General features: G+C 32.0%; 1 protein-coding gene across 1 annotated transcript; it reads right to left on the reverse strand.

Moving 5' to 3' along the window:
* Positions 1–7: 7 nt before the first annotated feature.
* On the reverse strand, positions 8–917 carry LOC129810048 (vesicle transport protein USE1). Its single transcript, XM_055860284.1, has 3 exons — positions 697–917; positions 133–638; positions 8–60 (listed from the first exon to the last, which is right to left on the reverse strand). The coding sequence occupies exons 1-3, from the start codon at positions 840–842 to the stop codon at positions 26–28; spliced, it is 687 nt and encodes a 228-aa protein (XP_055716259.1). The 5' UTR covers positions 843–917; the 3' UTR covers positions 8–25.
* Positions 918–13,107: the final 12,190 nt, after the last annotated feature.

Here is a 13,107-nt window from a genome sequence, read left to right on the forward strand (position 1 = left end):
CTCAACCTTTTTATTTATTTTGCTTTTATTTCTTCATAACTTTGATAAAAAAGACCATAACTGGAAAGAAGAGGAAGAAAAAGCCATGAGAAATTGTTCCAATTGAGGATATATGGGGTTTTCTATACTTACACATGAAAATCATCATCACACAGCCAATCATCATCCATATCCAACATTTGCAGGCTCGATTTGAATGCTCCTTTAGTTTCTCAGATTTCGTCTTCAGGGAACCAAAATTGGACTCTGATAGGACAGTAGATCTCTTCACTGTCTCAACATCATTCTTTATAATCCTATTTGCTGTCTGGGTCTGCTCCTTTAAGCTGCTAGTTAGTGATATCATGTTTTCGGCAATTTTCTCTTGAATATCCGCAAAGTGCTTCATGGCTTTTCCCATGTCATCTCCTGGAGCTGTGCCCCCACCCTTCCTGAGTCGCATAGAATCACTTCCCAGCAAATCCTTCCTGAGTTCTTGATGGTAATTCGCATTGTGAACTTGCTGAATCTCTTTGAAAATACTATCTACAGATGGAGCGAATTTGCTGATAGATTTCTGAGGTTCTTGATAATTAACTAGTTTCTTTAGCTCTCCACACCGCCTCCGATACTCCTCAATAGCTTTACTTTCAGGATCCCTGAAAGAAATATCTGTTTTTTGCCCAAAATCAAAAGCAAAACATTCATCCTACGTACATCATTTCCTCTTCTACGAGCTCCTGAATCAAAATATCAATAGACTTGATGTATTTCTTAAGCCTCCAGTCCATGCTGTCTGCTTTGGCTATCTCCTCGCATTGAGCTATTAAGCTACGAATATTTATTTCCAATTTTGATGACATGATAAAATTTGTAAATAGAAATTTTTGGTGAGAAAAAACACAAACTGCTAGAAAATTACAATCCCAGTTGGCAACACGTGTACTAAGCCGTTAGCAGTACTAAAAGTACGAAATATATTAATTTCAATATTTAGTACACACTAACGACACGATTTTCCATAAAAAATATTAATTTTTTTATTAAAATTTAAAAAATTTCATCAGAAAATCAAAATATCACTCCATAAAAATTAATTCACACTGATCCAAAAGTCAATCAAACTGAAAATTGAATAAAAAGACTTTACCGTTAAAGCTTCAATTTAATTTTCAAAAAAATGATTCGTCAAAAATCAATTTACAAATTTTGAACAGTAAAAACTGAAAAAATATTCTCTTTTCTGCTACTTTCAATTTTATTATTTTCTCCTTTAAGTTACATTTCCCTTTTGGTGATATTATGTTAATTACATAGTTGAAAATACAAGGTATTAATCTAATGTTCTTTTGCATAATTCTTCACACAAGATTTTCTTTTATGTATTCCCTGGTTTCTTTTTAATGGATATGGACTTATCATTTGCATTTGGTTTTGTAATATCTTTCTCATCAAATTAAAAGCCACCAATTGCAATTTTTTTTTGACAAAGAAATAAACACACTCAAATATCTTTATTGCAAGGGAAGGAAAGTCTTCTTGATTCATAAGATTTTATTTAAAAAAAAAAAACTTGTAATCTCTAATTTGACGTTTAGGTTATAATAAAATTGTGAGGTTATGTTGAATATAACCTATCAAATAATCTAAAGTAGAAAAATTTCTTCTAATTTTCCAATTAAAAGGAAATTATTATTAGTAATTTAGCCTTATTTAGAAAAAAAAACAAAGCTGTTTGTCAAGTTTGAGACTCATTTATTGCCTAACCTTACAAGAATGAATTTTGAATTGAAGAAATGGAATAAGCCAGCGAGCACAGTCAGCTAAAAAAAATACAAAGTTTTCAGCATATTTTTGCTGAGTCGATCAGCTGAACGATCAGCAATTGTCGAACAAACAGTGCTAAACAAATAATATGGAAAAGGTACTGCCCTCGCGAGTTTCATTTTAAGGTTAGCAGAATTTCAGCTGAAAATACAAATGTTTTCAGCTGAATTGAAGTCGGTTAACAGTGGGTGCTCGCTGGGTCATTAACCTAATCTTCCATCGAGCATAGCTAAAAAAGGCAGTGTTTTCAGCATATTTTTGCTGAAAACGCTGCCCTTTTTTAGCTAACTGTGCTTGCTGGGCTTTCAAAACTGAATTTTGAATGAAAGAAAATGGAAGATCTCAGCGAACGCAGTTAGCTAAAAAAAAATAGCGTTTTCAGCATATCTTGCTGACCGATCAGCAATTTTCGAACAAAAAGTGCTAACCAAATGGAAAAGATACTGTATCGCAATTGTCGTTTTAAGGTTAGCAGAAATTCAGCTGAAAATACAAATGTTTTCAGCTGAATTGAAGTCTGTTAACATTTGATGCTCGCTGGGTGATTACATAATCTCTCAACGAGCACAGTTAGCTGAAAAAGGCAGTGTTTTCAGCTTATTTTTGCTGAAAAATGCTGCCCTTTTTAGCTAACTGTGCTCACTGGGCTTTCAAAATTGAATTTTGAATTAAAGAAAATGAAAGATCTCAGCGAACGCAGTTAGCTAAAAAAAATAGCGTATTCAGCATATTTTTGCTGATCAATCAGCTGACCGATTAGCAATTTTCGAACAAAAAGTGCTAACTAAATGGAAAAGGTGCTGCTTCGCGAGTGGCGTTTTAAGGTTAGCAGAATTTCAGCTGATAATACAAATGTTTTCAGCAGAATTGAAGTCGGTTAACATTTGGTGCTCGTTGCGTCATTACCTAACCTCCCAGCGAGCAGAGTTAGCTGAAAAAGGCAGTTTCTCAGCATATTTTTTTTGCTGAAAATGCTGCCCTTTTTAGCTAACTGTGCTCACTGGGCTTTCAAAATTGAATTTTGAATTAAAGAAAATGGAAGACCTCAGCGAACGCAGTTAGCTAAAAAAATAGCGTTTTGAGCATATTTTTGCTGAGTTGAGCAGCTGACTGATCAGCAGTTCCCGAACAAAAAGTGCTAACCAAATGGAAAAGATACTGCATTGCAAGTGTCCTTTTAAGTTTAGCAGAATTTCAGCTGAAAATGCAAATGCTTTCAGCTGAATTGAAGTCGGTTTTGGTTCTCGCTGGGGCATTATCTAATCTCCCAGCGAGCACAGTTAGCTAAAAAAGGCAGTGTTTTCAGCATATTTTTGCTGAAAACGCTGACATTTTTAGCTCACTGTGTCTCGCTGGATCTTTAAAACTGAATTTTGAATTTAAAAAAAGGAAGATTTCAGCAGCGCAGTTAGCTGAAAGAATAGCGTTTTCAGCATATTTTTGCTGAGTCGATCAGCAAAAATATGCTGACCGATCAACAGTTCTCTAACAAAAAATGTTAACCAAATTGGAGTGTCGTTTTAAGGTTAGCAAAATTCAGCTGAAAATACAATTCGTTTTTTAGAAAATACATTGGATCAGCAACTGTGCTCACTGCATTTGCTTTGTGTCAGCATTCATTGAAGCGACGTATCGCTGCGCGGCTTTTGCTGCTGGATCAGCAACTGTGTTAACTACATTTGCTTTGTATCAGCATTCATTCCGCATTCAACACTAAGCAAATGCAGTTAGCACAGTTGCTAATCCTGCAATGATATGTTTTCAGCGATCACCAACCGCTAACCGATTTCAGTTCAGCTGAAAACATGTATTTTCAGCTGAATTCTTCTAACCTTAAAATAACACTCGCGAGGCGGTATCTTTTCCATACATTTGGTTAGCATTTTTTATTCGAGAACTGCTGACCGGTCAGCATATTTTTGATAATAGTCTCAACAAAAATACGCTGAAAACGCTGCTTTTTTTTTCAGACAATTGTGCTCGCTGAGAATTTACAAAGAAACGCTACAAAAAATTGATTTCTCTTGCAAATACCTTAAAAGAAAATAAAATAAAAATTTAAAAATTTTCTACCCAGTTATAATTTTTAGGTTACTTCTAAATATAACCTCACATTTTAAAGTAAGCCCAAGCCCCAATGCGCAATTTTTTCAAGTTTATTTATCAAAAAAGAGCAAGTGCCATTGATTTTGAAAATTTTCCGTGCAACAATAATTTAGTGATAAAAAATTTTGTCTTTATATTTGGAATTTAACAATTTTAATAAATTCTTTATGCAAATATTGCTTAAACAGTGATTTTTTTCAGCAAATCCCTCAACAAAAAGCGTTTTATTCTTGTCCAAAATTCCATTACCATTGTCCATTTCTCAAAAAAATTGCATATACTTTTGACCTTTTTCCGTATTTCCAGATTGAATGAAAAATTACCTTCCTGTTGTTTTTTTCCTTTAATTGATGTTATTTATAAAGTATTCTCAAAAATATATTATTGTAAATGACATTATCAGACTTTGTAGCATGCTGCTAAAATATCCTATTTATTTGTTTTGCTTCATTTTAAGTTAATGTGAGACGTATAAAACAAATTAATTATATTTTCTTTTTAAATTAAATTCTTGTAGGAATATTTCATGTTGCAAATTTTTGAGTTTTTTTTTTTATAAGAATCTTTCCTTGGTGGGAACTTTAGCTTTTTCTAAACAAATTAGTTTGACAGAATGAGTGGGAAAAGTTATGTTTGTCGTTTTAAAATATCTATTCGTTGATTTTATGGATGATGTCGGAAGAAAATTTCTAAAATAAATAAGAGGTTATGTTGCAAAGTAGCTATTTGTTGAGAGTTAATGAAATTTAGATCAGGACATATTTTTAATGATCAAGCTTTTCTAAGCTTTACAGCCTATGAAAACAGTTTCAGGCGGTCCTTCAGTTCTATATCCCGGCTCGAAAAACATAACCCTAATGGCAACTGGGCAAAATTAGTCAGCAAATGAAATTTTTCATTACGTATAATTCACAAAAAAAATGTTAGTTATCAGGCAAAGTGTTCCAAAGTATGGCACCCTCCACAAAAATGGAGTTGCGAAAATTGTAACTTCCTGAATTATATTCCAATTTTCAAAAAAGGAGTAAGAAAATTATATCGGAAACTCCGGAAACCTTATTGGACAAAATTCGACTAGCTTTGTTTGAGGTTAAGTACAACATAACCTCAAATCTTGAAATTATTTTTAAGCCGTGAAATGAGTTCCATTTCAGAACGACTTTATGAAAATCATGAAAATTAAGGGATTGGAAAAAATCACAAAGTATTACCATTGCACTTTGCAACATAACCTCTAATCCATTTTAAAAAAATTTCATCTGTATTATTTTTTGAAATAAATGAAAAACTGTATCGAAATTTTATCCACTCTGCATATCATTTTATTTTATTAGGTAGGTTAAAGTAACATTTATGTCATTATCCATGTAGCTACTTGTAACTTTTTTATATTTCACCATCATTATGTTATCCATCTCTTTTAATTCTCTTTCTTTTAAACATAACACAAAGTATACTCCATTTAAGTGGTAAATAGCAAGAATTACTTTTGTTGTTTTCTTATTATTTTCTAGATTTTTCTTCTTCCTTTTCTTTCTCTTTTTTTTTTAATTATAAAATTCTTGTTAATTCCTATATATCTATTCTATTCTTTTACATTACATATATTACTTTTTTTCAATAAATAACTCAATTTATTAGAATCACCCGAAAACGCGACGAGAACGCGACGCGACCAAATCTTTCTATCAATTTGGTTTAATAAGGTACGTACGATTTTTTTTATAATCTAAAACTAATCACATTGCACTTTTTTCTGAGAGAAAAAAAGTACTATATTCTTTTTTTATTTTGTTTTTTTTTTAAGTGCAATATGATTATACTCAAAGAAATGTACTTCCCCGACGAACAAGTACATTTTTAGTCTCAACAAAAATTCCTTCAACAAAAATACATTAATCACATTTTTTTCTTGTATTACAAATTTATTGTTACATTTTTTTTCTAGTATTTTTTTTTTATTCTTTTTTTTATCTAGCAATGCCTTGAAAAGCAAGACATTACTAAAAGTGATGAAAGTCATTTTGTTTTTTTTTTTTTGTGATATAAAATGAGTTTGTCTTTTGTGGGAATATCTTTATTATTTTTTTTCTTTACTTTTTCTTATTAAAATAATGTATTTTGTAGAGAAATTTTTGTCTCAGTCGATAAAACCGACGCGGTGGATTTGGGGACGAATCCATTATAGAACGACCGACGCTAAAACCGACGATAACGTGTGCGATACGCGACGATTACAAGTTTAAATACGCATATAAAAAACGAGAAATCCCCTGAATTTGTTGTTTTTTTTTTCTTTTTCTTTGCAAAAATCCTTTTCACGCGATATAGCTTTTTTGTTGTTGTTTATTTTCACATTAACAATCAAATAAAATTGTTCAATCGATTCCAACGCTCTTTAAATTATAAATATAAAAAATCTTTTACATCATTTTCGCGTAAATAAATCCTTTACGATCATACAATAATCACCATTAGAAAATAATTAGCTATTTCTTTTATGCCTTTTTTATGACGTGTAATTTTTTTTTCCTCAAATAGTGATAATTACTATTAAGATTTCTTTTTTTTTAATTTTATTTTATAAACTATCTTTAAATATAGATTTTTTTAGCTTTTCCTTTTAATACCTATTGTTTTTTTGTTTTCACGTTATATTCGACTGAAACATTGGCTTTCTTTCACTTCTAATTTATTCTCATTCTTTGATTCTTTTTTTTTTATCTAAAATAAATAAAATATTAAATAAATAAATGAACATGGAGATTTTTGAAAAAGATATATAAATTTTTAATTTGCAAAAAAATTACTGTAATCCACAGAAAATAGGGAAAGCGGGGCATTTAAGAGACTTTTAAATAATTTTAAAAAGAGAGTAGTTGATATTATTGTTCCAATGTACTCCATTATCTGGCATTTTATATAAATTTTGAATTACTTTATTGACTTTTGAAGTATTCTAAAAAGCCAATAAACTGTACTGGAATTTAAACTAATCAGTAAGTTATTCCCAAGAATTCATTTTATCTTAAAAGAACCATATAGTGGGGCACATTGGAACAATAATGGGGCAGTTTTGTACACTCTATTCTTATTATAGTGCATCCCTCGATATTTCACTGTCAACTGAATAATTCTTCCAAATAATGATAAATCTCAAACTGAAGCGGATTCTGAGTTTCTTTTCAAATTTTGTTACGTATTTTGGAAACAAAAATTGGCCGGGGCACTCAATGAACCAAGTGGTAGAGTACTCTCTCTATGGTGCAAGTGTCCCAGGTTCGAATCCCTTTAGGTCACCAGGATATTTTCTGGCATTAAAAGTATTCGAATTGCATCAAGTGAGCTTCACTGCAATCGATACCACGGGACATGGGACTGACAACCGCATCCCCGTATAAGAAAAAATAATAATGGATATCCCGAACTCCCCTTGTGGGAAGGCCTAGTTCCTCTATGAAACGTTGTGCCACCATTATTATTATTATTATTATGATTTTGGTTTCCGAGATTTTGGCTTTCACGATTTTGGCTCTTTAGGATTTTGATTCCATCAGGATTTCAGCTTTTCGGGATCTCATTTCAACTTCTCGGATTTCCGTAGAAGAAAAATTAATAATGCATGTCTAGAAATCTTCTAGGTCTAGGTCATGGAATGATAGGTAAGAATAATAATTATTTTTTATAAAATTGGCCGACTGTAAATGAGAATCTCATTTCTTTAGTACAAGTAGCAAGTACAAAGCCGTTTGCTGTTCAGAGAAGAAAAAAAAGCTGATTTGCTCCTTAATAATCTCAAACACTGTGACAAAAAATAAACAAAATCCTGACTAATATGTCTAATAAAAAAGACAAACAAATGACCACTGAAGAAGACACGATCGGTGTCGAAAGCTCTGGTAAATTGAGTTTTAAGAAAATAGGTTTTGAATTGTGTTCAATAACACCAACGCACACTAGAAGGATATTTTTGTTATATTTTAAAATCGAATTCCAACAGCTTTAACTGATACTTTTACAAAGCTACAAAAGATTTTTCCCAAGCTGCAAAGGTGGTACAGTTTGCGATTTTTCCACGAAAACGGCCCCTTTTGAGCAAAATATTTTTAAAGTCGAATCCTTTGAAAATCTTTTTTTGTCAACCGATAACCCATTTCAACCTTTGGCATCTGATTTCATTTAAACATCGTTAAATTTCCAACAAGGAAAATCCCTATTTATTAACCTCAGTGGGTTGGTGATAGAACAACATTTACGGATTCGAGATCCTAGGTTCGAAGTTGATCATAACGTACTTGCGAGTTTAGAACATTTAGAATAGCCTTCACCTCCTCTTTCTTCTTTTCTACTTTAATAAAGTGTTTGGAGTCGATTTCAAAGCGTACCTAGCCAAGAGCCAGAATATGGTTCAGGCAACTTCGTCTAGGTCTGCTCCGAGGTTAACACCACATATTACTTCATTTCAGTAATCCACAAAAAGCGGGATAATTACTGAAATAGCTTTAATCGATGAAAGATTCCCCAGAAAACTATGCAAGCCATTGCGAAGGAACCTCGACTTCAGGGCAGACCTAGGACAAGGAGGCTGAAATAAATTCAAGATCTTGCCTTGGAGCGCCTTGGACCGACTGAGAACATTTTCCTGAAGTGGCGGAAGATCCAAAGGTACAGGCTATTAACCTGAGTAGCCTAAGCTCGCGACCTCGTTAGAGACAAGAAAGCCTAACGAGACCCTGTAACGATCTTCAGACTGGAGGTTTAGCCTAATTTCTGAAACTCTCACAATCCTAAATAGCAATCACTTTGATTGGTTTTTCTTCAGAATTTAATAGATCAATTGACCTTAAAAATCCAATCCTAGCTTAACTTTTTCCAAAAAATCATGAATGGCAAGAAATTAGAGCAAGTAAGTCATAAGGCTAAGCCTTAGGTGTGAAGCCCATACAAGAGACAAGATTGTAAACCGAGACACACAAGAAAACGATTCTCGTGAACTAGAAATACGATTTTTCACCTTTAATATATAATTCAAGTGAGCAATACATATACAACCGCAACCACATACGATGCCTCAAGACTGAGATTTTTGAGTGTATAAGACCCGATCAATAGAGACATCTCTAGCCTCCATATACTATTCATCCTTCTGGCCCTCGATCAAACATAAAGATTTAAATTTTTGGAAAAATCAAAATCTGCAAGACGAATGATTGAGCTTGAGAATTTCTACCTTCCCCCAGAATGGAAACAATTAAGTTATAATTCCTTATTATGAGTTCCGGTCAAGGAATCTCAAAGGGAGAAAACCCTTAAGACAATTGCAAAGATGAGCGCTTTGGCTACCAGAAGTTGTTCCAGAGCTGTCAGCATTCCTTCTTACGATCTACTCCCTACCAAGATCTAAAATAAATAAACTTTCATAACTAAACTGACTATCTCTACGATAACCCTTCCAGGGGCACGAAATAGATCAATATTAGGTCCTTGACACACTCAGAATTTATGCCGAGAAACGACTTAGTGGAAAATGATAACAATGTAGTTTAAGCATTACTTCGAATATAATTACGCTAAGCCGTCTCTCGGCTAATACTCAAGTCTGTCACAGCTCTCAGAAGAGAAGAGTACTTCGCTCTACGATGTAAGTGTCCAGAGTTCAAACCCCTAGAGGTCACCAATTTCTGATGTTAAAGGTATTCGATTGCATTCAGTAATACCAGCTTCAGACTGGAGGTTTATCCCAGTTCCCGAATGTCTCAAAAACATAAATAACAAACAATTTTGTTGATATTTAAAAATCTAATGGATAATTTAAAGGTTTACAATGCTCTAGAGAGCGCATTTATCAACCTAATGAGGTAATGTTTGGGCTCGTCGGAAGGGTATTGGATTTTCCAACATAAGTGTATGGGTTCTAATTGGTTTTGAACCGGTAATGAACCGATTCATAACCGATAAGTAATTTTTATACGAAATTAATTTAAATTACCCCTGAGTTGTATTTCGGAAAATATTTTGAGTGATTTATAAATCGGTTCAAATCGGTTGTGAAACGGTAATGAACCGATAAGTAATTTTTGTCCGAAAATCAATTTTATTACTCTTAGAACTATTTTGGGGAATCTTTTGAGTGATTTATCAATCGATTTAAATCAGGTGATTACCGGTAAACATAAATATTGGGAAAGTACTTTTGAAGTTAACATCTAAGTCAAGAGTTCGCGAGCACTTCGCAAAGCCTGGGACACTTTGTCACCCATTTTGATTAAAAAGTCCTGAAATTAGCTCGCTGACTATTTTACGGTTCAGCAAGAGTTTACCGTTCAATATTGGTAGCCGCTTTATATAACTGCAACCAATCTAAGTGTTTTTGAATCAGTGACAATGAATATTTAGAGCGACTGATGTACTACTTTCATGCCAAAAATCGAACCGAGCTAGAGACCGTCATAAAGATACAACTCTATCCTCTGATCTCTGAAACTCGTAAAACACATATGGGCTGGAAATTTTTGGTAACGTAAGGAGTATTCGAACCCGGGACACTTCCATTATACAGCAAGCACTCTACTTCTACTACCATTTGAGACATTGTGCACTAAAGATCAAAGTAGAATAATAAGACACTTTAGTATCCCCATTTCGTGCACCAGCTAGATCGTTTCTCAGTACAGAAAATTCGGTGTTTGTACACCAGTAAAACGTATAGAAGTCTATATCCTATACAACTTATGGAAATTTTGCACAGCGTACAACAAACGTTCCTGGAACTTAATTTTTTATTGTGACCACCACGTTCCGAAGAAATTGAGAGGTAGCCACTACTACAATTTTTTGAAGCCCAAACTCTTTCGTGGCTGGGAACTTTGCTTCATTATTGCCTACTACTCTGCCCCGCTCTCCCCTATTCCTTGTATATTTTTATATTTTCTTTTTATTTTTTTATTATTACAGTTCTCTACTGTTTTTTTTTTTTTTGGAAAATCCAGTTTCAGTCTTAATTATTTGACAAATTGTGGGTTCGGGATGGGGGAGAAGAGAAGTAAAAATACAACACTAAAAAGTGTTTATTTTTTGTTTCTTTTTTTCTTTTTGAATGGCACATCAACTGTGATTTATCTGCATTGTCTGACAGTTAAATATCATTTGGATTCTTTTCCTTTGTTAAATTTCATAAATTAATTTACACTTACTACAATTATTAAACTGTCTACTAATAAAAAAAAATATTAATTGTTGACAGGAATAAAGCAGTGATAATTTTTTTTTTAAGAAAAAGCATCAATGTTTCAGTTCGTTTTCTTTCTTCTTCTTTTTTAGATTAATTTTAAAGTATAAATTATTTTATATTTTCTTTCTATTTAGAATAAGCAAAAAAATGACTTTAAATTTGTAAAAATTCATTTTCCATTCTAAAAAAAAACATTTATGAAATTTAAAAAATCATCTAATCAAACATATTCCTATCACATTGTTACGAATTTCTAAATTAAAAAATAATCTTTTCTCTGTCACTTAATTTTCTCAAGCTGCTGAGTAATGAAAAAATGGAGAAAATTTAGTAAGTGATAGGGGAAAGTGACCATGTTTCGTACGAACCCAAGTTTCGTAATGACTAATTTTTGCCTTTGTTTCTGAACAAATTTATTTAGGGTAAATTAAGCTAATTCAAAACCTGCTTCAAATGGAAATTTTTCGCTACTCCAAATGGAAACGTCACTGTTTTCATGATAAATACAGTACTAAATTGCTATATTTATATATTTTCTATACCACAGTTCCATTATTTAGTTAATTTTGCTCTAAATAGAGCGTAAATCCATTCATATTCACAAATTTTAATTTGTTAATTTCTCAGAAAAATTAAAAGTGTACCTTTTCACCATTAAATTTTTCATAGGTCAACCATGTTTTCCAATGAAAAAACACAATAAAGTGACTGTTGTTTATTCGTTTTGTTTAACATTTATGTCATATTTCTGGCTAATTTTAGTTAAATTAAGTGCCAATCTTTATTGTTAACGTTACGTGAAGTTTTCAAATGAAATAATTACCTATTTCGTGAACAAAAAGGGTTTTTCTGAAGTGTCTTCAAATGCTTCAATAGGAAACCCCGGAAATATAATTTTTTTGAGAGATTTTCTTATTATTTTAGATGAGAAAGGAGAAAAGACCAGAAATGAGAACAAATCCTACACTCAGGAGCAACTCAATAAGGTTTTGGAAGCCTTTCGTCGTGGTTTCACTTTGTTTCCAATTAGAAACTTTCCCTTGTCTCCATTTGGATTAATATGTTTCCAATAGAAGCATTTTGCCCTCGTGTATTTTTCTTGTATTTAAGAAGTTTTTAAATTGTACATAAAGAATTTTCACTAAACAGTAATGCCCAAGGCACAATAATTTTTGTTTTGTAAACAGGTTTTTGACATTTCAATGAGAGTGAGCGAGATCTGAATCTAGTCATCTCGCTCACTCTCATATGAAACTTTGAAAACATATTTACAAACAAAAGTTATTGTGCGTTTTGCATAACATTCTAAAAGAGTCAAGGAGCAAATTTATGTTATTCTCTTAAAAAAAAAAAATGAACTTAATGCGTTGAATTTTCTGTCACACTTAAAGCTTCTGAAAATGGTTTTGAATTAGAACATTTACCCTAAAAACATAGGAAATATTTAGTCATTACGAAGCTTGGGATCGTATGAAGCATGGGCACTTTCCCTTATATATTTTTTTCTTTCTTTTTTTTATAAATATTTACGTTCAGCAGCTTTTATCCCTTTGCATAATGCCTAATAAGAATTTATGTTATTACTAATTCATACATACATAATTTTTAAATCACGCAACATACATTAATAAGAAATATTGAGTAATATTTTGCGAGAATAAAATTGAAAAAAATAATAATAAAATAATATTTTATAACTTGATCAATTGTGGTTTACTAATTCTTTCTCTTTAAATTAGAAAAAAAAGTCGGGTAAATTCGAAAATATTCGTCATTGTAAAATGTGGGGAAGGATTTAATAAAAAAAAAGGGAATCGAGGAACTTTGGAAAGGATAATCAGAAATGTTACCGATTAATCAAAAAAAAAAAGTACAAATAAATTTTTTATCTAATCTTAAATTCTTCTCTTATTAATCATAAAAGTTTGTTTTTAGATATGAATATTTCTCTCTCATCTTTCTTT

Source organism: Phlebotomus papatasi, chromosome 1 (assembly GCF_024763615.1).
Source record: "Phlebotomus papatasi isolate M1 chromosome 1, Ppap_2.1, whole genome shotgun sequence".
Taxonomy (NCBI): domain Eukaryota; kingdom Metazoa; phylum Arthropoda; class Insecta; order Diptera; family Psychodidae; genus Phlebotomus; species Phlebotomus papatasi.

Coding starts and splice junctions, on each gene's coding strand:
- LOC129810048 (XM_055860284.1), bottom strand. CDS start 842: ATGTCATCAAAATTGGAAATAAATATTCGTAGCTTAATAGCTCAATGC. Junction 639..696: donor CTCGTAGAAGAGGAAATGAT/GTACGTAGGATG, acceptor TATTTCTTTCAG/GGATCCTGAAAGTAAAGCTA. Junction 61..132: donor TGTGATGATGATTTTCATGT/GTAAGTATAGAA, acceptor TCTTCTTTCCAG/TTATGGTCTTTTTTATCAAA.